At 47.9% G+C, this 21,519-nt stretch overlaps 1 protein-coding gene across 3 annotated transcripts in view; it reads left to right on the top strand.

Moving 5' to 3' along the window:
- Window positions 1-21,519, top strand: part of PSD3 (pleckstrin and Sec7 domain containing 3) — a 102,479-nt gene that overhangs the window by 20,095 nt on the left and 60,865 nt on the right. For 2 of the 3 annotated variants that reach the window (XM_065662415.1, XM_065662416.1), the window contains exons 3-4: window positions 6,527-7,583; window positions 9,003-9,395. In XM_065662415.1, coding sequence (XP_065518487.1) covers window positions 6,527-7,583; window positions 9,003-9,395 — 1,450 coding nt within the window. Of the gene's footprint in view, window positions 1-6,526; window positions 7,584-9,002; window positions 9,396-12,825; window positions 12,914-21,519 lie in introns of those variants that run through there. The other variant, XM_065662417.1, reaches the window with a different exon arrangement.

Raw genomic sequence — 21,519 nt, 5'->3', positions numbered from 1 at the left:
TGCTCAGAGTCTGACAATACATTTTTTATCTGATGAGATCTTTCTATTTGAATGGCTTTTGAGCTTTTAAAAAAGATTCTTTAAAAATACAATATTTTAAAAAATATAACATTAAGTACAAGTGAATTCTGAGGGGCTGTAAAGTCTTTATAGATGCTGCAAGTGCCAAAGCAGCTGTGGGCTGCGTCACTGATCCAGAAGTTTACGCTTTGGCTGAAGGCTGTTTGGGAGCCCTTAAAGTAATTCTTGCTATCATGCTGTGTATATGCATTTAGAAAATCACCTGTTAGCCGCTTCCTCTCTGAAAAATAGAAATTTTTGGATTCTTTTGAACTTTGGGCTTAAGACTTTTCCAAACATACATCTTAAACCAAAACTTGAAATTCTTACAGCCATGTGGGGGTGGGCCTTTAAAGAAGAAAAGTGCGTTAAATATAGTTAAGGCTCACCCACACTTTTACATCAGGATGAGAAGACCAGCTATTACTCCCTTTGTATTCCCTCCTGTTCCTGCTCGTGCTAGCAGCTGTTTCACTACCCCTCTGCTTTCCAGGGTAATGACTCTTGGGACCGAGCTATCTCACTGACCATCTGTGGCCCATAGAGCAATTTGTAGCGGATAATCCCTCACACTAAACCCTCCCAGCACGTGCTGCCTATTAGTTTTGGACCTTGTCCTTTTCTGAGCTCATTGTGGCAAGGTGCCATCCTTCCCACAGCGGGGGGAACGGTGCAGAGCTCCTTGGTGGGCACTTAGTTCAGTGAGGTTGTGCTCCCAAACCCTGTTTACCACTGGGAAATAGTTAAAATCTTTGGGGGGAAAATATGCAACCAACTCACAGCATTGCTTACTTAAGGCTTTCCGTCAGGAACAGGGTTAGAAGGTTTGCAATTGTAACACCCCCCCCCCCCCACACCAGCTCAAATAGATACACAGTGATCCAGGTATATACATGCTGTTTTGCTCATTGCTTTCGTAATGGATAGGGTTTACATTCTTAACGTAGCAGATGTTCTCACTCTATGTGTTTCAAGCTGTGACAACTCAGGCATCACATCACACCTGACCCGGAGCACTGGGGCTTGACTAGCAGAGACAGTTGTGAGAAGTTTACCCAGTGTGGGCACGGATGTCGTGTGGCAGGCTGAAGATTCACTAACACAGCCCCTGCTTGCCCGTAGAATCCCACAATTTATAAACTATGCAAGAGCAGTGGCAAGCAGCGGATGCGGGGTTTCCTGCATGACACACTGCCCAAGGGTGCTTGCAGTGGGATTATTTTCTTCCCTGAACCGTTCAGTTTAATTTCTGGGTAATCCTGAGCCACTGGCTGCTGCACCACTGCCTGGCTGTTCAAGCACAGTAAGTGCAAGGCACACGCTGCCTGTGCACACTGCTGGGTCTGTGTCACACCCGCCACTGATGGCCACACGAAACCCCCCCGCTGGTCATCTCTTTTTAGGGTGAAGGATCTCAGCCAACACGGTCACGTTTTCTGTGTAAGCTCTGCCATGTCTCTGGTACTCTCCACTCTCCGTGCCTGTTTAGTAAGGCAGCAGAGCATTTAACCAGGGATTCTTTTCTGCTAGGCAGCTCTCCCCTCTGCTTCCCTGCACCCACACCCCCTCCCTCCCCCCCACCTCCCCCCCCCCCGCCTTCACTCAGCTTCCCTGTTTCCACCAACTTGGTGTTTTTACATAATGCCAATGTAACTTTGAATGGATGATGGCCTGGCTCCACTTCCCTGGGCAAGCAAACTGCCCGAAAGCCTGGAGTGGCTGCAGGTTGCAGAAAACCCTGCGCCCAGTCCAGCGTGGCTGTTTGCAGTCCAGTTACAAAAGCACAACGCTTGCATTATGCTAATCCCCCATTTTTGGCTAACGAGGGACCTCCGCTGGCCAGGCAGGACCTATCACGGCACGGAGAATGACATCATTTGGAGAAAGGGCTGCTGTGCAAGGCTGCCGGTGGTTGTGCAGCATCCCTCCCCTCTCACACGGGGAGGCCGCTCCGTGTTGTACTGTGTTATAAATCGGGATGGTTTTAGTTAATATAGAAGTTGTAACTTGAGGGGGTGCAGGACGGGGAAGCACGTGTGACCCCCTCTCTGTCAGGCTGCAATGATGACATACTACCATAAACCCTGCGATTTGATTGTTAAGCTCTGTCACCTAGAGACTCGTTTCCCCTTAACACATGCAGGGTTTTTACTTGCCCTAATTTGCCTGTTACAAATAATGGCAAGAAGTGCCGGTACCACGAAAGCATAACTGGTGTGACGCTGCATGCAGGCTCACCCGTGTGCTGCTTGTGGTCGGCGCAAGGAGCTGCAGAGAAATAAAATGCAAGATGATGGGGCTGCTCAGTGAAACCTCCCAGCTCCGTAATGCCGAAACCCCGCGCTCCGACACCAGCACACGACTCTCGGCATCGCCATTCTACCCGTTTCATCGCTTATGGACGCAGTTACAATAAACGGCAGCTAAGCACAGACGTCTTCCTGGCATACCGTCAGGCAGCCTTGCTGGAGGAAGTTTTTTTTCCCCCTGCAAGCTGCCAAGGTGGACTCCTTATAGCTCCTGCGATAGACTGAATGAGACTGCAGTTCCCCCATCAGTTTCATAATACTCAGAAAGCATCCATTTACATCATTGTGTGCAGTGCAGGGCAGCAGCTGCCAGGAAATTTGAAACTATTTTGATTCCAGTTGACTAGAACAGCAGCAATTGAATTAGCTGGTATCGCTATAGATAAACTGATGATCTGTGCATTTTATTTCTTTGACCAATGGGTAACTGCTGGAGCTACAGTAACCTCTGTGAGTAAGGAGACTGTTCAAGCAAATATCTCTAATTTCTCGAGCTAGCTAATATATATATATATATACTGTATAGAGAGAGACACTCACACCATTCTTTTGTAAAATGTACCTGTAAACAAAATGTCTGTCTATGCTTGTAACTTGTGTTTTGCTTCCTAGAATTTCCTTTTATTATGCTGTAGACAAGCTTGTTTGACATGAAATGGTTATTTACCTATGAAATATCATATCTATGCCTGATTTAAGTCATGAATTCTTTCAACGTCTAGTCATCAGAAAGACTGCCAATTGCTGTTAGGTTATATTTGCCCGGTCTCATTTTTCTAGCCACTCACCCAATTTCTATTTTAGCTTTATCTCTCTCCATTTAATTTTCCTTCTCTTTCTTTCTTTCTTTCTTTTTATTTTTTCTTTTTCTTTGTTGAAAGAAGCCACCTTCAATGCAAAGTAGAAATTGGTGTTACCTGAGAGTGTGTGTCCTTTCTTTGTTTGTTTGGTGATGGGTATTTTTTTTCCCTGCTCATCTTCAGTGCGGTCCTTAAATTTTGTTGTTGCCTTTCTAGCCTTGTTTGTAATGCAGTCATATTGGGGGATGGGGTTGGACAGGATATGCCAGTAGCTGCAGCAAGACATGATGCTGTGGTGGTGGATGGGAATAAGGGAGGAGTTTCTCTTAAAGAGCTCAAGCTCCTCTGAGCTCTGGTACTTGAAATAGCTCTCTGAGAAAAGGGAAAGGCGTTGCACTGTTCAGGAGTGGAGGGCAATTGGTGGTGGTTTGCTGCAGGGAGTGGAGACCTCAGCAGTTGTGTGCATGGTTGTACCTAGCGTAGTGGGGGCAGACTTTGGTGCCATGTGTGATTTATTTTTAATCAGGTAGTGAATTAGACAGTGTTCCTGCAAGATGCTGTGAAGGCAAGAATCCCTCTGCCTTGCGCTTGCATGCAGCGGCAGCAGCAGGGCTTCCAAAGTAGGGCTGCTGGTGCCTCACTGTAGAACGGGCCTTAACTTCCTACTGTGAAAATGCTCGTTTCTTGCCCAGGTGAAATTCAGCTTGCAAGTGTGGCAAAGGAGTACCTGTGTGTATGCTCCCCCCTCCTGCGTGTCTCCCTCTGCCCATATATGCACCTAGGTGCTCTGCACGGGTATGTCGTCACCCATATATGTGCCTGTGTGCTCTGCATGTGTACCTTTTCTGGAGTCTGCTGGGCTTGCAAGAGGGTAAAATTTGCTTGGGATGACGTTGCCTACCATCATTGCCTATGATATTGCCTACCGTCATCAGCAGCGGCTGTTGGTGGTGGATGGGGATGTGCAGCAGTGTTTTTAGCGTTCACCACCAGAAATAAGGCCACCTCTGTTTCCTTCATGTTAGTTCAGAAGCTAAGGTAGCAATTAGCAGAGATGAGCTTGGCCTCTTGGCAGGGTTTGTGTGTGGTGCCTTGTCAGAGCTTGGCCTCCAGTGCACATTGGCTGCATCCCAGCCCATGGAGGCCGGGGAGGTATGCTTTGGGCTTCTTTCCAGTGAGGAGGGGTGTGTGGGTTGGAGGGAGGCGCAGGGGGTCTCAGCTCCAGGGGCACTATGTGTTGCTTTCCTTTGGGATATGGCCAGAGCATTCAGCCCAGGCAGGGGCATGGCCAGATGCTGCCCCGCTTGGGGGCATGCAGCGATCCCAACTGGAGCACATCCTGCTTGCAGGTCTGCAAGCTGAGAGTTGCAGTAGTTGGAGCTGTGTCCATCGAGAAGGGTTCACGTTTTCTTCTGTAGTGACGGGAGTAAGGAGACGGGGCTTTTTGCTGGCTCGGGCTGGTCCTGGTGCAAGCGTAGGGCTGTTGCAGCCACACAACATCATTCTTATCCGTGAGTCTGTCCTGGTGGAAGCGTCCCCCACTTCACAGGCAACCTGCCTCCTATGCCGTGAAGTGGGTGGGCTTGGCATGCACTCAAGCATGGAGTGGCTGAATTGTGTGCTAAGAGGGCTGTTTGTCTGGGGCTTTGGACACTTAGAAAAAACACTGTGCCTGGCAACACTCATATAAGTAGAGAGGCCTTGCTCTCTTCTTCAGCCTCTCCCAGTGCACCCACGCTTGTGTGTTGGAAACCATGCCATGAAGAGAGGCTGGTGGTACAGAAGTGAACAAGGCGTCCATGCTCCTCGCAGCTTACTGGGACCTTGCAGCAGAAAAGAGATCCCTGTTTTGTCCAGTCACTGTCCTCAACAGAAACCAAGTCATATAGGTGAAACCTGACCCACTGAAGTTTTATTGCAGAGTGATTAAATCAACAGCATGGAGATATCTGGAGAACCTACTGGGGAAGAGGCTGTGGTCTGGCAAGTTCCAAGCCTGTCAGTTTGATCCTGCACCACGCACCATGTGGGGTATTTATCCTGTGGCTAGATATACTGGATAGTGATCTGACTGGTGTGAGCTGTCGCTTGTCTTTACAAACCACTGGCAGATAGATGGCCACGTTAGTGGGGTGCTGAGCTTGTGTTAAATTATCCTTCCTCTCACCTTGAACTCAGCCTATCATTAACAACAGCTACATGGCTTCCTCCTCAGAGATGGCTTACGGCCAGCCTGCTCAGAGTGGAGATGGGGATCGTTTTTCAGTACAGCACCTAGGGATGCACTTCGAGTGGGGCGAAGCATCCAAATGTAAGCTCATGTCTGGTTTCCGAGCTCTCACTTCTGACATTTTTCATATAGGTGTTTGATCTGCCCCCTCTGCTGTTTGTTTTAAAACAGTTTTATACTCCAGGCCAGTTTTTTCCAGGAGGGTGCAGCAAATGCAGCTGTTGCTGCTTCTTGTTTTGGTTGTTTGTTGTTGTGTTTTCAAAATCCCAGTTCCTCCTTGGGCCATAACAGAAGGTAGCCAAGTATCTGTCATTGTGTCATTGGTGAGATCCCTCTGAGGACAGCTGGTTCTCTGTTACCCCACAACAATGGGAGCCACTGGATGCTCCACACTTGGAAAATGGCCCATTCATTTTTGCTCCTGCTTTGTTTACACCGGTTGGAAAAGAAGCACGAGGAGGGGAGGGGTAGCAGGCTTCTTGTGCAGTGGTGGGTTTGCTGCAACAGAAAACGTGAACTACACAGCAAGCGTACATCACTACCACATGGCCTTCAGTTACCTGAGTTGTTAAAGGAAGAGGGTAGTGCAGGCAGAAAGCTGAATCGCTCATTAATTGCTTTGTAATTTAGCTAATTGGTTTTGTCAAGGCTGTGGGATATAAGGGGTGGGGCTGGTTATCTTCCTGATGTTTCATCTTTACGAGTGAAAATGACCTAAACCCTTTTTTTTTTTATTTAATAAAACCAACATGCACAACACATACTGTGGATGACTGTCAGACTGCTGAATATCTGCTTTCTTCAGCCCTTGCGCCTGGCCTGTGGCCTCAGACTGTCTGTGGGCCACTGGGACCCTTTCTGAAGTGTAGCAGACATTTCTGGCATTCCTTCCTCGGCGGCGCACACTCCCAAAGTAGGGCTGCCCAAAAACTCGTATGTAAAAGGACCAGCTCTGGATAAGTGCACTGTGAGAGCGTGCAGAAGTGAGTTAAACAGAACGGTATTTTCCCTGCTGGGGAGAGCATAGTTACTCTGTTCAGAGAGGGCTGGGGAGGGAGGTCAGGCCTTTTGCTTGTGCTTTGTTTGTTTGTAGATAGGTAAGCCCACACTCTCTTTTTCCCTTGCAGGTAGTGGCCGCGGAAGCAGCACTTTGCTCCCTCATACCATCATCAATGAATTTCCAGAGTATGGCACTGTAGAGGCAAGCAGAGACGGGCTGAGGGCAGAACCTGTAACACGCAGCCCAGAAAGCCAGGACAGTCAGCACCAGGTACCTGGCAGGCCCCTTCCTCAGCGTACGGCTCCTGCAGAGGATTCCAGACCTGATGCCGGGGCAGCACAGCTGTGTGCCTCAGAAGAAGGTTTGCAACCTGCAGGTAACCTGCCAGAGATGATGAAAATCCCTCAATGGCTGGAAGCAACAAAGGTGCAAGAGAGAGCAAATACTTCTCTTGATTTGGAGACGCAAATGGAAAAACAGAGCATTACTGGCAGCCAAAATGTGCAGGCGGCCAGAGAACCAGTTCCAGCAGGCCAAGAAAAACCCTCAGACATGCCTCCTCCATCTGAAAGAACAGCTGAGGAAAAGATGCATTTGATTGTAGAGAAAGATCTGGCTGCAGTATGGACTGGAGAAAAGCAGTCCGAGTCCTTGCAAGCCATCAGTAATAAAACCGAGGAGGTCCATGCAGCGCAGGAGACAAGCTGTCATAGACCATCTGTGACAAACCTGGAAGCAGCCAGCAGAGTGGAAGGGTGGGCGCGTTTTGAGGAGTTTTCAGCGTACAGTCAAGGCAAAATGCAAATGGGTCCTGAGAGGAGGCTCTCTAAAGAGGCAGCTGTGAGCAAACATGTAGAATTTCAAGGGGTGGAGATTTTATGGCTGCAAAAAAATGAGGAGCAGAGAAGAAAGAAGCACTCGCTGCTGGAGACGGTGTCCGTGGAGAGGAAGGCTTTCCCCAAAACCTCCATCCACCCTGTGCCACTGATGGTCTCCCCAGGCTTGGTCTCCTCACCAGACAGCGCTTGGAGCGAGGTCTGTGAGGACCCACAGCCAGGACCCGCTGCCCTTGGAGCCACTCCTCGAGCGATGCTCGATGACAGCAGGCAGGATGAAGTTTTTGTGAAGGACAAGAAGAACCGTGGTGAGGAGGAGACGTCTGTGCTAGTGAGAGGCCAGGGCAGGTGAGATACTGCTTGTGGGGGCACAGGGGGCAGGGGCGATTTTTCTCGTTCCACATGCACGTGGCTTGTGCCTACCCCTTTAGGAGCAAATGGCAAACACTGGCTGTTCGTCTGCTGCCTGCGGCATGGTGGCAGTGGTAGCTGTTCGTGCCTGGTGGCGGCTAGTGCATAAAGTTGGGACTGAACACCCTCTGCACCACCTCGTGAAAGTTTGAAATCCACCTCATGTTTGGAAATGTAAAGATGTCTCTCGCTGTTGCAGAGTAATGGCTGCATGGCGAGGCATCTGCACCAGGTTGCAGCTGGGACCTGGACAGGCATGTAATTAAGTATAGGCAGCATGCAGGCCTGGCTGTCTGTGCCTGGCCAGATTTTCTGGTTTTGGACAGAGTTTGTGCAAGAACAGTGTGAGCACCTCTGAGGCATCGGGTGGTAAAGATCTTTTACCCAAGGCCTTGTATGTTATAAGAGGGTAAATGCTGTGGTGTGCTTTCTATATTACCTAACTGTATATGATTTTATCTGTATATATATATATATTGCAAAACTTGTGTGCTGCTTTTTACAGGATCATCCTGGTGTGCTCACTTTTGTTTCCCCATGCACATCTGTAACAAAGCAAACAGTCCCACCAGTGCAGTCTGAGCAGACTGTGCCTACTCTGGCCTGATGGTGTGTTTGCTGTTGAAACAACAGGATCTCAGCAAGGGACAGGAGCTTAGAGACTCCTGCCTGTATACCTCGGGATCTTTGGAGTTTTGCTTGTGTGTGGGATCACTTGGGCAGGTAGCCCTGACACCTGGCATGTGCCATGAGAAGCTCCACACTATTTGGAACAGCAGAGAGCAGCACTTTCCACAGGCGGATGCTACACCTTCCCCTATGCAAGCAGGCTGAGTCTTCACCCTTCAAATCTGTTTCTCTTGGCTCCAGGCTTTTAATTGCATTCACTTCCCTTTGCATTTTGGAGGGATTTCCTCTAGCCTTTCAAGGAAGACCCAAGCCCTAGGGCTGCAGAGCCAGCAAACTGTCCTCTGACAGCAGTAAACTGACAGAGGCCCCATGTGGTTGCACATCTACCTGTGCAGCCTCTAGCATGGCAGTGGTGCTAGGGGAAGCATTTCTGAGTGCTCTCCTTTGCACATAAGCAGCTGATGTTATCTGTTAGGCAATATTAGGCCTTTCCCCTGCCCTCCTTTTTTCACAAAGATTGCTTCAGTTTATGTCCCTAGAGAGGGAGACGGTGCCAGTCATGAGCAGAGGTGGTGCAAGGAGAAACTAGTGTTTTATCCGCATTGTGCTCTTAGCACAAAGGCACATTGACCTTTCTGTTTGCAAAGGTAGAAGGTAAGGAGGTTCACCCAGAGGTCTAAACCTTTCTCCCCAAGCTGAAATGAGCTGTTTCTGATTCATTTCCAGGATGGTGGAGGAGGGGGAAGCAGCCACAGGAGGATATGAAGATATCCTTGGGCAGAGGCACTCCGATGTCTCCACTGATCTATACAGCTCACAGTTTGAAAACATCCTAGACAATGCATCTTTATACTACAGCGCGGAGTCGCTGGAGACGTTGTATTCGGAGCCTGATAGCTACTTCAGCTTTGAGATGCCACTCACTCCCATGATCCAGCAGCGCATGAAGGAGGGTGGCCAGTTTCTAGATCGGACCTCAGCCTTGGGACAGCCAGATGTCCTGCAGCTTCCCCCAGATGTGGAGGTGACAGGCTGCGGTGGAGGTGTCGCCAATGGCTTAAGGCATGGAAGTGAAACACTCTTCAAAGGAGACGTCACGGAGATCCCTCATTTGGAAAGGTAAAAGCCGTGAGTGAGCTTTCTGTGTGCCTGCTGATTTTTCCCTGATGTCTATTTACTTCAGTGGATGGTTGCAGAGTGTAGTTTTGTCTCTTTCAACACTGCATGTTTTCTACACAGAATAATTTCCAGTGTAATAGAATGAGCTGCAGGAGAGAAGTGATCTCTCCAAACCTGCTGTTCATCAGAAAAGTACAAATTTACATTACCAATGTTTTATAGGTGATACATGTGTCAATAAACGGCTGGCTGGTATCGACGCATCCCTGGGACCTGTTCTGGTGGAGTTTTTTGCTGGTTATGTATGAACGTTGTTCAGCTCCAGTTATACCTGAATATACTTACAGTAATTTTAGGAACAATAACACCCTGTGCACGTAGATGAGTTGTCCAAATGCAGTTTGTGATTGTATGTTAAAGGTGTCTCTGTGCCTAGCTTTTTCTCTCCTGAGGTCAATGGGTGTTGTCCTGGTTACTTCAGCTGGGACAAGGTTTTGCTCCCACCACATTCATGGATTAGAGGCTGTAACGTGCTCTTTTCGTTTGTGCACTGGTTACTTATTGAAAGGGGAGGGAGGGTTGCAAAAATGTCAGTATTTTCTATTGGATAAAGAAAGAGATAACAAAACTATTTTAAGAGAATAATTGTGAGAAGCAAAAACTAGGCTAAGTGGACAGAAAATTATGTGTAGCTGCAAAAACTCAGTCTGTGAGCAAACTTTTTTCATCGTGTGTTGTCAAAGGTGGGGGGGGGGGTGGTGGAGAGTGAAAGGCAGTGACAGCAAAGTGGGGGCTCAGACCAGAAGCAGTAGTCTACAGAGGGGTGAGGGACCTTGTTAGTGACAAAGATGCCTTGGGTCTCCATCCTCCAGGGACAGGAGGTTATCTGAGTCCTTACATGGGACTAGTCATTCTGAGCTTTCCTGGGAGTCACTGGTAGGAGGTCTTTCACCTATTTTTTTCTTTTTGTGCTGGTGTGAAAGAAGTCCTTTGAGCAGAAGCAGTTTTGATAATTTTGTGGATTAAGGTACAGTTTGACATTAAAAGAACAGACAGAAGGACTTAGGAGTTTAGAATGGTTTTTTTCCATTAGTCCTACTGAATTTTGTTTAAGTCCTGTACAACCCTGAGCTGTTCAGTGCCAATAGGCAGTATGTGACTGCTAGTCTGCAACAGCCTGGATGGAGCAAGAAACTCAGGTCAGTCCTGGCACTTGCAGCTCCTTTCCTATACTGAAATCAGAGAGTGCTGTGTGGAGGACAAGCAGCATATGCAGACCCTGGTTCTGTTACTACATGGTTGCAGCATCTAGTATCTAAGAAGTACTGTCAAGTAAGGCCCACACCAATTCATCAAGACACAAGTTATCCTATAGGTGTGCTTATATGATGCTTAGAGACACATTAGGTGCCTGCCTAGTATGTATTTCATTGGGAATTAAGTTAATTTGAGTTTAAATTTGCAGCCGTACAGATAAGCCAACAGAGGATTTTTAAATTCTCCTTTTTCTCCCCTTAATAAAAAATACAAAGAAAGAAGCATTTCCCACAGCAGGTTTGTTAGAAAGCTCTGGTGTTTTAGTCTGCAGGGATCTGTTAGAGACAAGCCCCAAAACCTCGCTTTTCTAAGAAGTGTTCAAGGCAGGTTGGATGGGGCTTTGAGCAACCTTTGAACGTGTCCATGCCCATGGCAGGGGGGTTGGAACTGGATGATCTTTAAGGTCTCTTCCAATTCAAACAGTTATATCATTCTACAATTCTTTGATTTTGTGATAAAGTGTAGCTCCAGCTGTACAGCCAACCACGAATGTGCCCAAAAGGGTAATTTCCTGGACTTTATACCTTATTAACCACCCCTCCACCATGATATTCTGATATCATGTCATATTGCACGAAGATACAGGTGACCGGCAGAGCATGTGTGTTGTATTGTTGGAGCCAGTGATAGTCACAGTGTTACAGTGTGTGGGTGAGGAGCAGTGTGCATGCTGGGGACTGCATGAGAGTTATTCACAGAAGCGTCAAGATGGTGTGTTGCTGTGATGCTCAGGTGAACCAGAAATAGCTGCCTGAGCTGTGGGTACTATTTCTAAGAGTTTGCATGCGTGGTTGTGTTGCCTGAAGCAATTCCAGACTTGTTTGAACCAAAAATACACATGTGTGATAGCACATGCAGTAGCCACTGAAGCATTCTTGTACTTTCTGCTGCAAGTCCTTGTTTCCTATGGCACCATGAACCTGCAGTTGTGTTGGGGCTGTAATTTCCTGATGTGTAGCACCTGCCTGGTGCTTCAGAGCATCAAGGGTCACCCACTGAAGTGGTCCAGCTTTTTTTGGAGACCAAAGTGGGGAAGGCAAGCCCTGTGCCATGCCAGATGCAGGCAGTGCTACGTGGACCTGTGTCCTGCCGCTGGTGGTAGGGGTCCACAGGCACCAGGGGCGGCAGCGTCGCTGCAGGACCACCATCACCAGTACCACCACCGCCAGCAGGGGCGGCAGCAGGGGCACCATCCACCAGCAGCAGGAGCAGCAGCCGGTTGCCTGCGCTATCGCTCGGCGCCGCCGGAGGTCTCTGTACCCTGTGTGGAGCCGCCGTCTCTTGCAGGCAGGGGCTTCAGCAGCACCCCCGCGCGCCCGGCGATGTGAAGCCGCTGGAAGGCAGGCGGAGGCAGGATTGCAACTGGAGGACCCCATCCCGTAGGAATGGAGGCAGATGGGGGGTCTCATCGTGTGAAAGTGGCAAGTCCAAAGCGCAGCAGGGGAATTTGGGGTGCCGGGAGTTTGAGAGCAGAGCAGCACAACATTGCAGTGTGGCACCAGAAGCGTACCCCCCGCTTTTACCTAAACTGAGCCGCCAACCCATGGGAGCAAAAACCGAAAGCAAAACCTCGGCACCTCCCTGCGCCGTGGTGTTTCGGAGACATAAAAAAAACCGCGTGGGAAAGTGCGTGGAGAGTGAGTGTGCTTCCAACTGCCGCGCTAATTTATGGGGCAGCAGAGTGTGAAACGCTCGCAGCTCTTCACGGTCCGGTACAGAAGGGGAGGGCGGATGTGAGAGCAAAGAGTTAATGGATTACAGCTGGAAATCGGCAGCCGCGTGCCAAGGAGGGAAGGAGGAGCAGGTGCTCCCCTTGTCCGTGCCCTCCCGCTAGCGGGTAGCTGGGCATGGCAGCACCCTTGGCACCCTTACCTCTGGAGGGATCCCGAGCGTAACTGGCAGGCGGACCCTAGATGGCGTGAGGTCCTAACGCGAACTGGCAGGGAAGCCTAGTCCCGTAGTGAAAAAACGGGAGGGTAACATCCTTCTCGGCTCTTAGGAAATCGCTGGCTCTGGGAGGGGTCAGCTCTGGTATGTGAAGGCCAGTCACATGCCTTCAGAACTGAAAAAAAAAAGGAGGAAGAAAAGAAATAATAAAATGACTAGAGGCTGGCGGGCTGCAAGTTCGTATGGGCTCCCGGATGTCTGGAGGCTCCGTCCCTGCTGTCCTTCCCATCAGCTGCTGGCCATGGCTAAACGCAGTAAGTCCTGGCGAGAGCCGTGCAATGTGCCTGCTCTGACAGCCACCCTCTGTTGCGCTTCCCTGGGGCGCGGGGTCGTCAGCAGGCCCCATGTTTTCCTGCAGGACAGGTTGGCTTGCTTTTGCAAGCGGTCCTTTCCTAGCAGAGCTTTGGTGCCCTTTGTGTCTGGTCAGTGGAGGAAGGATGCTTGGGGGAGAAGGGTGTGCAGCTTGCATTCCTTTGGGAGTGGTTCCAGCACTTGGTATCTTTTCGAAGGCTCAATCTCACTCCTAGGTATATGATGATTATCCTTCTGGGAAAAAAAAAACAAGATTTCTGCAGCTGAAGGAGCCTTAAATTTCCCCACATGGAGATGTGAGAACTGGGGTAGTGTCTGACGTTTCAGAGCCAAGGGACAGCCTCTCTATCAGGGCACTGTGGGGTCCCCATGAAACATGTTGAGCCACAGGTTGCCAGTGTAAGGAAGCTTTGCAGTGGCAATAAAGATGTTATATATGGGCTGCGTTTGATCCCTGTGTTCCCACATTATCCCTGCAGTCCTCACCGTTGTACCTGTGCCCCAGGTACACACTGCACTCCTCCCTTCTCGTACCAGCCAGTTGATTGTGTTGAGATGGAACAAAGCTCAGCCTTGGTAAATGGGAATTCAGTCTTAATCGCAGAGGCTATAAGGAAGACTGTTTGCATGGTGCTACACAGACATTGAGCCTGATGCTACCCAGACATTGAGCCTGATGCATCGCCTGAACAGGGTATAATAATTTACACCAAATCAGAGTGGGAGGAAGGGGGTGTATTTCCAAAGGAGTAAGATACACCTAGGAAGAGCGAATTATCTTTGCTGTGTATACACTGAGCATTAGAGCATCATTTTATCTAAAAGAGAAATATGAAGTTCTGTCAGTGATGATCTTTATCTTTCTTTTCTGATTTTAGACTTTAAAGACAGTTTTTTTAATATCTCTTTTTTTTTTCTGCATTCTTTATGGCAGACTTCTCATTCTCTCTTCCCTTGTATGCTACACTCAGAACAAGAAAGTAAAAGAACCCAGAAAAACTTCTGGCATTTGTTCCAAGTTCTCTTGGAAGGTGTGGTCTCTGTTGGCAGGACATCGCTCAAGATTTTTCTAAATCCAGAGAGAAAAGAAAAAAAAAAAACCTATATTGCAGCTCCTAATCCTCAAAAATGCTAAATATTTGCCACCTGCCATCGTCTTCAAAGAACTGACGGTGCTCAGCAAATTCTGCAAGTCCTGTTAACTTTATTTTTCCTAGAGGTGCAAACACAAATTTAGCCACGTATGTATTCTTCTGTAATTCAAGGGGGAGGAGGAGGAGGAAGAAAACTGCCTAAGGGAACCTGGTGTTCTCTGAGTAAATGCACAGGAACATGAACTGCAGTTCTCGGTGGCTGCCAGGTTACTCCTAGTAGTTTGGGCCTCTCATAGTAGTTCCCATAGTTGTTTTCTTTCTTACAGGTCTTTTCTAGCAGTTTCTTTGTTGGCACTCTGCTTATTCCTCTTTGAGGCAATAAACTTTGTTGCGAGATAAACCTGGTCTTGATACCTTTCTCCAGGTTGACTAAGTCTCCTCCCAGTGTATCAGTATTCTCCATGCCAGTTATCTGTTGGCACTCCGGTATTTTTGTCCAAGGTAGCTTGTGTTTGGTTTTCAATGTGAATATGAGGGTCAGTACTTACATATCTAACATGGAACCTTTATTCATTCGTTTTATTAGTCTGTACATCAGCAGTCTGGTAGAACTTGTTTCCCCTTTGAAGACTCACCTTGTGACCCAGTTGAATCTACTGAGATCCCTATGTCCCTACGTGGATGTGTTTTGGCCTTTGGACGAGCCTCAACTCGTGACAAACACTGGAACGTAGGAGAGCTAGTGCTGTCAGAATTTGGTGCTTCCTGTTTGCTGCCATCCATATGCTCAGGTTAAGGAAAGTTATTCACAAGAATGCCACAGGTTGTTTTCCTAGAAGAGCGAATGCGCCAAATTCGTCTGCAGCCGGTGAACAGCAAACACATCTTGGAGATCATTTTCCTGCGCATGAGCTAGTGTATCTGTCAGTTGTTGAACCACAAGTAAGCACAATATGCTGGCATGCATATGTTAAATCCAGGTAAAGATGAAGTGGTGCAATCTGCAGGGGTAAATTTCTGAAACTGGTGGCATTTTGACAGCTGAGGACTTTCCCCTTTGTTGCACAACTTTAGTATCTACAAAAATGTTAAGCCACACTGATCGCCTTGGTGTTCCCTGTGGAGAAGTGGCATCACTTTATCAAGGCTCTGGAAATGCAAGCATGCAAGTTTGCCAGTTTTGCTCTGGCTGGTGAGGTGCGTGCAACACCAGTTTAGTGAGACTTTGTAAAACTGCTTCTAGTTCCTAAACGAACTGTTGTTTTAGGGAAAAAAAGGCTGCTTACTTTTCGCCTCTTCAGTTCCCAGCCTCCTCTGAAAATAAAACAAACAAAACAAAAATCCAGGAGCTGACAGAGACAGAAAACGGGGGGAAAAAAGAAGAAAAAAAAAGTGGAACAGCTGATCAGTTCACTGCACAAAGTGCCTCAGTATAAAGCTGTCAGCAGCTCAGCTTCTAAACTGGCATCTGTTGGCACATCTCCATTAAAGTCAAAGCCATTTAGGTCAGGAAGCATTCATTCACTGAAACAAGGCGTCCCTGCCAGCACCAGGTCGGTCCCAAAGTGCAGCCTTCTGTCTCATCCGTTAGCCATGACTGGCTGCCATTCAAGCCCTCCTGCATGTTCTTGCTGGTTAACTCTTTTCTTCCTCTGTTTGTCTGGCTGCTGGGGTAGAGAGAGGCAGAGCCTGGCAGTTGGCAGGGTGGCATAAGCATGTGTAGCTTCAGATGTGACGTGGGAGCACCGGTGGAGAATAACAGGGCATGTAGCATGCAGACTCCTTGCTAGCACAGCTGGATGGGCTGTGGGTTGGTTGGCGGTTGGTTTTCCTTTGTTGCGGAAGTCTGTCTTTTATTAACTATAATAAGAGTTATTAACTATTCTTTTTGAGGGCAGGCATTTCATTCTGCTGCATGATTCAAATGTAAAGCACCTGTGTGATACTACTGCCAGTGCCGAAACGCTCCATCGCACATCTCCAAGGAAGCCTTAAGTAAAAGACATAAAACCCCACGTTCTTAAGCATCTAGTTTCCTCCTTGTCAGCAAGGTCCAGCTGGACCAGCTGCTCTGTCAATGTGCGCTTCCTGAACCGGTCTCCAAACAGTTAAACGGCGTCCAAGTGAGGGGGAAGTATTCTGACTTCCTAGTTGTGCTCCTGTCCCGGAGGAGCCTCATGGGGAAATGTCTTGTTGCTGCTGAGTGTTGGGACACTTTACACCCACAGCATGCATGGGGCAGATGGGCTCAGGGGATCCAGCTGCAGAGCTCCTGAACCACTTAGGGGCTGAGTGTTTTCTGAGCAAGGCCACAGGGGTGCTGTGCGATCTTTGGGTCTTGTTTTTGCTTATGTCTAGGGGCAGGTGGGCCAGATCCTGAGTGCGGAACTATCCTGATGTAGCCAAGAGGCCAGGCTACATGTCAATGCATTGGCCAGAAATGTCCACAGCGGGGATAGCCCTTGGACACCCTCTGTGGCAAGGGCCAGGTTTTCACTTCCTAAGCATGGTGGGTTTAATGTGGTGTGATTCCGTTTGCAATTGCTAACCCCTGCCACAGCTATGATACCAGGAGCCTGAGGTTGAAATGAAATCAAACCTGAGGTATTTTTAGAAAACATTTGCACTTCAGGTGGCAGTGAGCCAGGTGTCTGTGTAATGAAGGACACGGTGTCTCAGAAGGGCTGCAATCCTGCCCCTGCGTGTAGCGGGACTTCTTGTCCTAATGCTCTGATCCCGTAATGACAGTGTTTGCGTTTGCTGTAATGGAAGCCTATCAGAAATGGCATTTTCTGAATGCTTTAGCTGTTGGCTCTCTACTTAGAATCGGTGGGAATTCTTTTAATCAAAGAAAAAGGGTGGATGATTACAGGGAGCAAGAGGTTATTTTTAAGGAGCAGCATGCATTTCAGCCCCTGAAATTGCCTTTGCATATGCGTTTTATTGATAACCAATAGTGGATTATGGGGATGGTTTATTTTTCACTTTGCTCCTTGCTGTGTGACGTGGCAAGGCTGAGGTACTCCTTAATGGATCTTTGGCGGGTACTCTGAGGTGCAGAAACTGTCCTCCCTTCATGTGTCCTGGCTGATGCTGTGCTCATGAGACACCCACTGAATCGAGTTGCAGCAAAGTGCAGCTGTGTCAGTCCTCAAAGAGGGATCTACTTCAAAGCATGTCTTTGAAGAGAATCCATATGTAGGACTTCAAAGCTGATTAAACTATTCGAAGTAAAATAGCACAGTGAGTCATCTGCTAGGAAAGGGCATTATTTTTATTTATTATTATTTTCTCCCCTTCCTACAGTTGTATCTTGGAAGAGCCCCGGAGCTGGAGGTAACTGGTGAGGTAAACTTGATGTGATTTTGTGCTCGCTGTCTCCTGGCCCCGAAGAAGCCAGTTCAGAGCTGCAGCAAAGCTGCAGCAGAACTGCTCCCAGCCTGTCTGTGTGGTCGGTCATTTGTGGCAGGAACTGACTCATCACGTCCCACTGCTGCCGGGATTTCTCTGCTTTCGCTGATGGGGCTATTCCTTTCAGAGCCAGGCTGCTCAAACGTGGCTTTTCAGCTCCATTGAAACAAAACGCAGCCTGTGCCACTGATCATTTCTGAAATGTGGCTGAGCATCCATGCCTCTCTGAAGGGTTGCAGTGTAGAGGGTTGTCCCCTCAGGGCAGCGCTTTTTGCAGAGGAAAGTCTCTACCCCCGGTGAGGTCCAGGCTGGTGTCAGGGGCATCTGAGTGCTTCTGCCTTTCTGATGCCCCTGTGATGCTGTGGGGTGAGAACCACTGCTGAGGGGCTGTTGGATTAGAAGCAGTGTGATTTTCATGGCCAGAGTTGATGGTTATTGTTAAGGGAATGGTGTTCTCTGTTTCGGAACCAGGAGGAGAAGAAAGATCAGGGTGAAGGCATGTAAAACAACAGGGCCAGCATGGAGCTGCAGAGGGTGATTGTCAGTCCCAGCGTGACTCCCCGGCGGATGCTGAACCCTGCTGAAAACAACATTTGTTCTGGCCCTAGTTTCAGTGAGCCAGAATGCCTCTCCACCCTTCCTTATTTTTAATCATTGCAGCGTTTTGCTCTGATGAACTTTGCTGGCAAATGCCTGACATAGCCTGCCTTGAACTAAAGCTGATGTTAAAGGCATGCAGATTTATTTGAGGGAAAAAGTTGATTTCCTCCTGTTTCCTCCTCTTCTTTTTCCAAAAAGAGCTGTGAAGATCCCAGTCCTCTCTCATCCAAGCTTCCTCTGAAATCTGTGCATCCAGTGCGCTCCCTGCAGACATGCGTGCTGGATGGGTTAGCGTTCCCTGGGGAAGGGTCCCGTGTGCATCCAGGGGGGAATATGTGTTGCAGAGTGCATGCTACTCTTTGATCCATAAAAAGCTGCAGGCAGTGGCAAGCTGTAATCAGTGACATGGCTGGACTGAGGACAGTGCTTAGGCTGAGTTGTCACTGCCTGCTACTCAGTGTGTACTCCGAACATCAGCTCCTCTTAGTGGCCAAGTCACTTGTTCCATGCTGGATCTGAGCTATTCTCCTATAAAGCAAAATGCTGACATGCTCTTCTTCCTTGGGACAAAACAGAGATTCCCCCCCTCCCCCATTTATTTGCTAAAAAATGAAGAGCATCTCAAGGTTTAAGGCATCAGAAACTGCAGGTACATATTGCTGAGGTTTCCAGTTGCAGGCTAGTAGGGTGGAAACGTGGACCGCTGTGATACGAAGTGCCTATATCCTGAACATTACTGGCTTTGCTCTGTTTTTGTCTGGAAGTTGCAGCCACTCCACAACCTTACATTGCTGTGGAGGTTTTAGATTTTGGTGAAACTCGGGATTGGGGTTGGAGGAGAATAAGTGAATCTGGGATATTCTTAAAACAGATAAAGTGTGCTAAGTGCTGAGCATGACAGGATTGAGATACCTTGGCAGTGGCAGCTAAATCACCCTTGTCCTGGTCTATAATGGTGTAAGTGAAGAAGACAGCATAAAATGTTTCAGACTGCCTAGCTGTTACGGTGTGTTAAAGGTGAAACAGCTTTACAGATGTTACAGTCTGCCCGTGTTTCATCCATGAGGATGGAGGGGCGGCTGCTGCTGTTAGTATTGAATTTACCATAGCAGCTATTTATTGAATTGCTGTAATTTCTGCTGGATATGGTGATCACAGCCTTTGTGCATTCACTGTGAACCTGGGAATGCTTTGGCAGAAGGAGAGAGCATGTGTAAGGAATGCATTGCTGGGACAGAAATAAGGGTTAAGGAGCTGGTTTCTGGCCACAGCTCATACACCCTGTGAGACCAGGGGGTTCAGGGGTTGTTTTTTTTGGCTTCTGCTTATTGTGTTTTCCGATAGAGGAGATTAATGTAACAGTCTCTGGATGAAAATCCAGAGCTGTTGCTGTACAGGCAATTACCAGTAGTATCATTATAGTCCTGTTTGGCCTTGAATCCAGGATTAGGGGGAATATAGTTGTTTACATTTTCAGCCTACTTCTGTTAGTTAAGAGGTTTCTCATTTTTATGTGATAAAGAGTAAAGCTGCATGAGAAATCCATGACCAGTCTTGCTTTGTATCACAAAGCCCTTTCTTGGCTGTGTTTAGCTGGGAGTGCTGCTGTGGGTCCTTTGTGTGCAGAAACTGAAGACTGCAGAAGAGAGTCTGCAATCACTCCTAGCCCTTGATTAGATCCTGTGATAAGCACTTTACAGAGGGAAGCAAGTATTGCTGTCTGTGTTCAGCAGCTGGGGAAACTGAGACAAGGCAGGAAAATGGTTCACTGAGAGAGTCTTGGAGGTAAGAAGAGATGTCAGCCTTGTAACATGTCCCTGAGTAACATGCCCTAGACCCTGCTAAAATGACCTGTCCAGAAGGCAGCTTGCAATAGTCTTCATTTCCTAAGCCTTCAGTGCTGTGGGCACTGACTCTTCTCACCACTTGGAAATCCCAAGAATTGAAGTCTCTCTTTAATATTAACAATCTGGCATTTCCCTTAACAGAAGCCTTATGTTACAGGCAACCTATACTGCTGATTTGATTGTCTTTTTGTACTTACAAAGTACCAAGCTAATTGACTGTCAGAATAACTGAAGGAAGCATCCCTTATTCTTCAAGCCGATACATGTATGGGTCCCCTCCATCAGGAGGAAGTTTTAAATTGGGGAGGTTTGAAGATAAGGTTTGTTATGCAGCCTTTTGGCTAGTTTTGGCAAGCAGGGGAAAGAGCACACTCTCCTTCTTGCTGGGTGTTCCTTGTTCACATCTTTGCCACTGCTTCAAGAGGCAAAACAAAAGCTGGGAGCTGCTGTACTGTTTATTTCACCAAGTGCCAGATGCTGGCACTTCCTTTCTTTCTAAACTTACAGTGGTTTGCGGTAATGTTGGCTCTCATAGTGCACTCGTTCCTAGCAGTGTGCAGATGTTTCTTGTCAGCTTTGGCCATCTTTCAGGGCTATAAATATTGCCTTTAGTAAAGTGCAGTGGTGAAACAGGCCTGTGATTTATCAAAGAATCAGAATCATAGAGTGGTAAGGACCTTTCCAACCCCCTTGCCATGGTGTGTGGTTTAACCCTAACTGGCATCTAAACTAAGTACCATGCAGCCATTCGCGCACTGCCCTCCCTCCCTCCGCCAAGTGGGATGAGGAGAAGAATCAGAAAAAAAGGTAAAACCCATGGATTGAAAAACGAACAGCTTAATAGTTGAAATTAAATAATAATAATATAATAAAAAATAATGACAAAAGAGAGAAGAATAAAACCCAACAAAAAAAAAAGTGATGCACAGTACTGTTGCTCACTACCCTTTGACCAATACCCAGCCCAGCCCGAGCAGCAGTTGGTAGCTCCTGGCCAACTCCCCCCAGTTTATATGTTGGGCATGATGTTCTATGCTATGCAATATCCCTTTGGCTAGTTTGGGTCAGGTGTCCCGTCTCTGCTTCCTCCCAGTTCCTCCTGCCCCTCCTTACTGGCAGAGCATGGGAAACGGAAAAGTCCTTGATTTACTGAGCAACAAATAAAACATCATTGTGTTATTAGTGTTATTCTCACACTAAATCAAAATCACAGAAGTGTACCAGCTACAAAGGAAAAAAACCACTCTATTCCAGGACTCATGGGCAGGGACACCTTCCACTAGACCAGGTTGCTCAAAGCCGTGTCCAGCCTGGCCTTGAATGCTGCCAGGGATGGAGCAGCCACAAAATCTCTTGGCAATCTGTGCCAGTGCCTTACACCCTCACAGTAAAGAACTTCTTCCTAATATCTGATCTAAATCTCTCGTCTGTCAGTTTAAATTTGCTCCTGCTCGTCCTCTCAGTATCTGTCCTTGTAAAAAGTCCCTTTCTGTATTTTGTGTAAGCCCCCTTTAGGCACTGGAAGCCTTCTCCAGGCAGAACAAGCCCAACTCTCTCAGCCTGTCTTCACAGGAGAGATGCTCCAGCCCCCTGACC

This window comes from Lathamus discolor, chromosome Z, assembly GCF_037157495.1.
Source record: "Lathamus discolor isolate bLatDis1 chromosome Z, bLatDis1.hap1, whole genome shotgun sequence".
In the NCBI taxonomy this organism is placed as follows: Eukaryota; Metazoa; Chordata; class Aves; order Psittaciformes; family Psittacidae; genus Lathamus; species Lathamus discolor.
The sequence above is the reverse complement of the archived record's forward strand: the minus strand, read 5'-3'. Positions and strand labels throughout refer to the sequence as shown.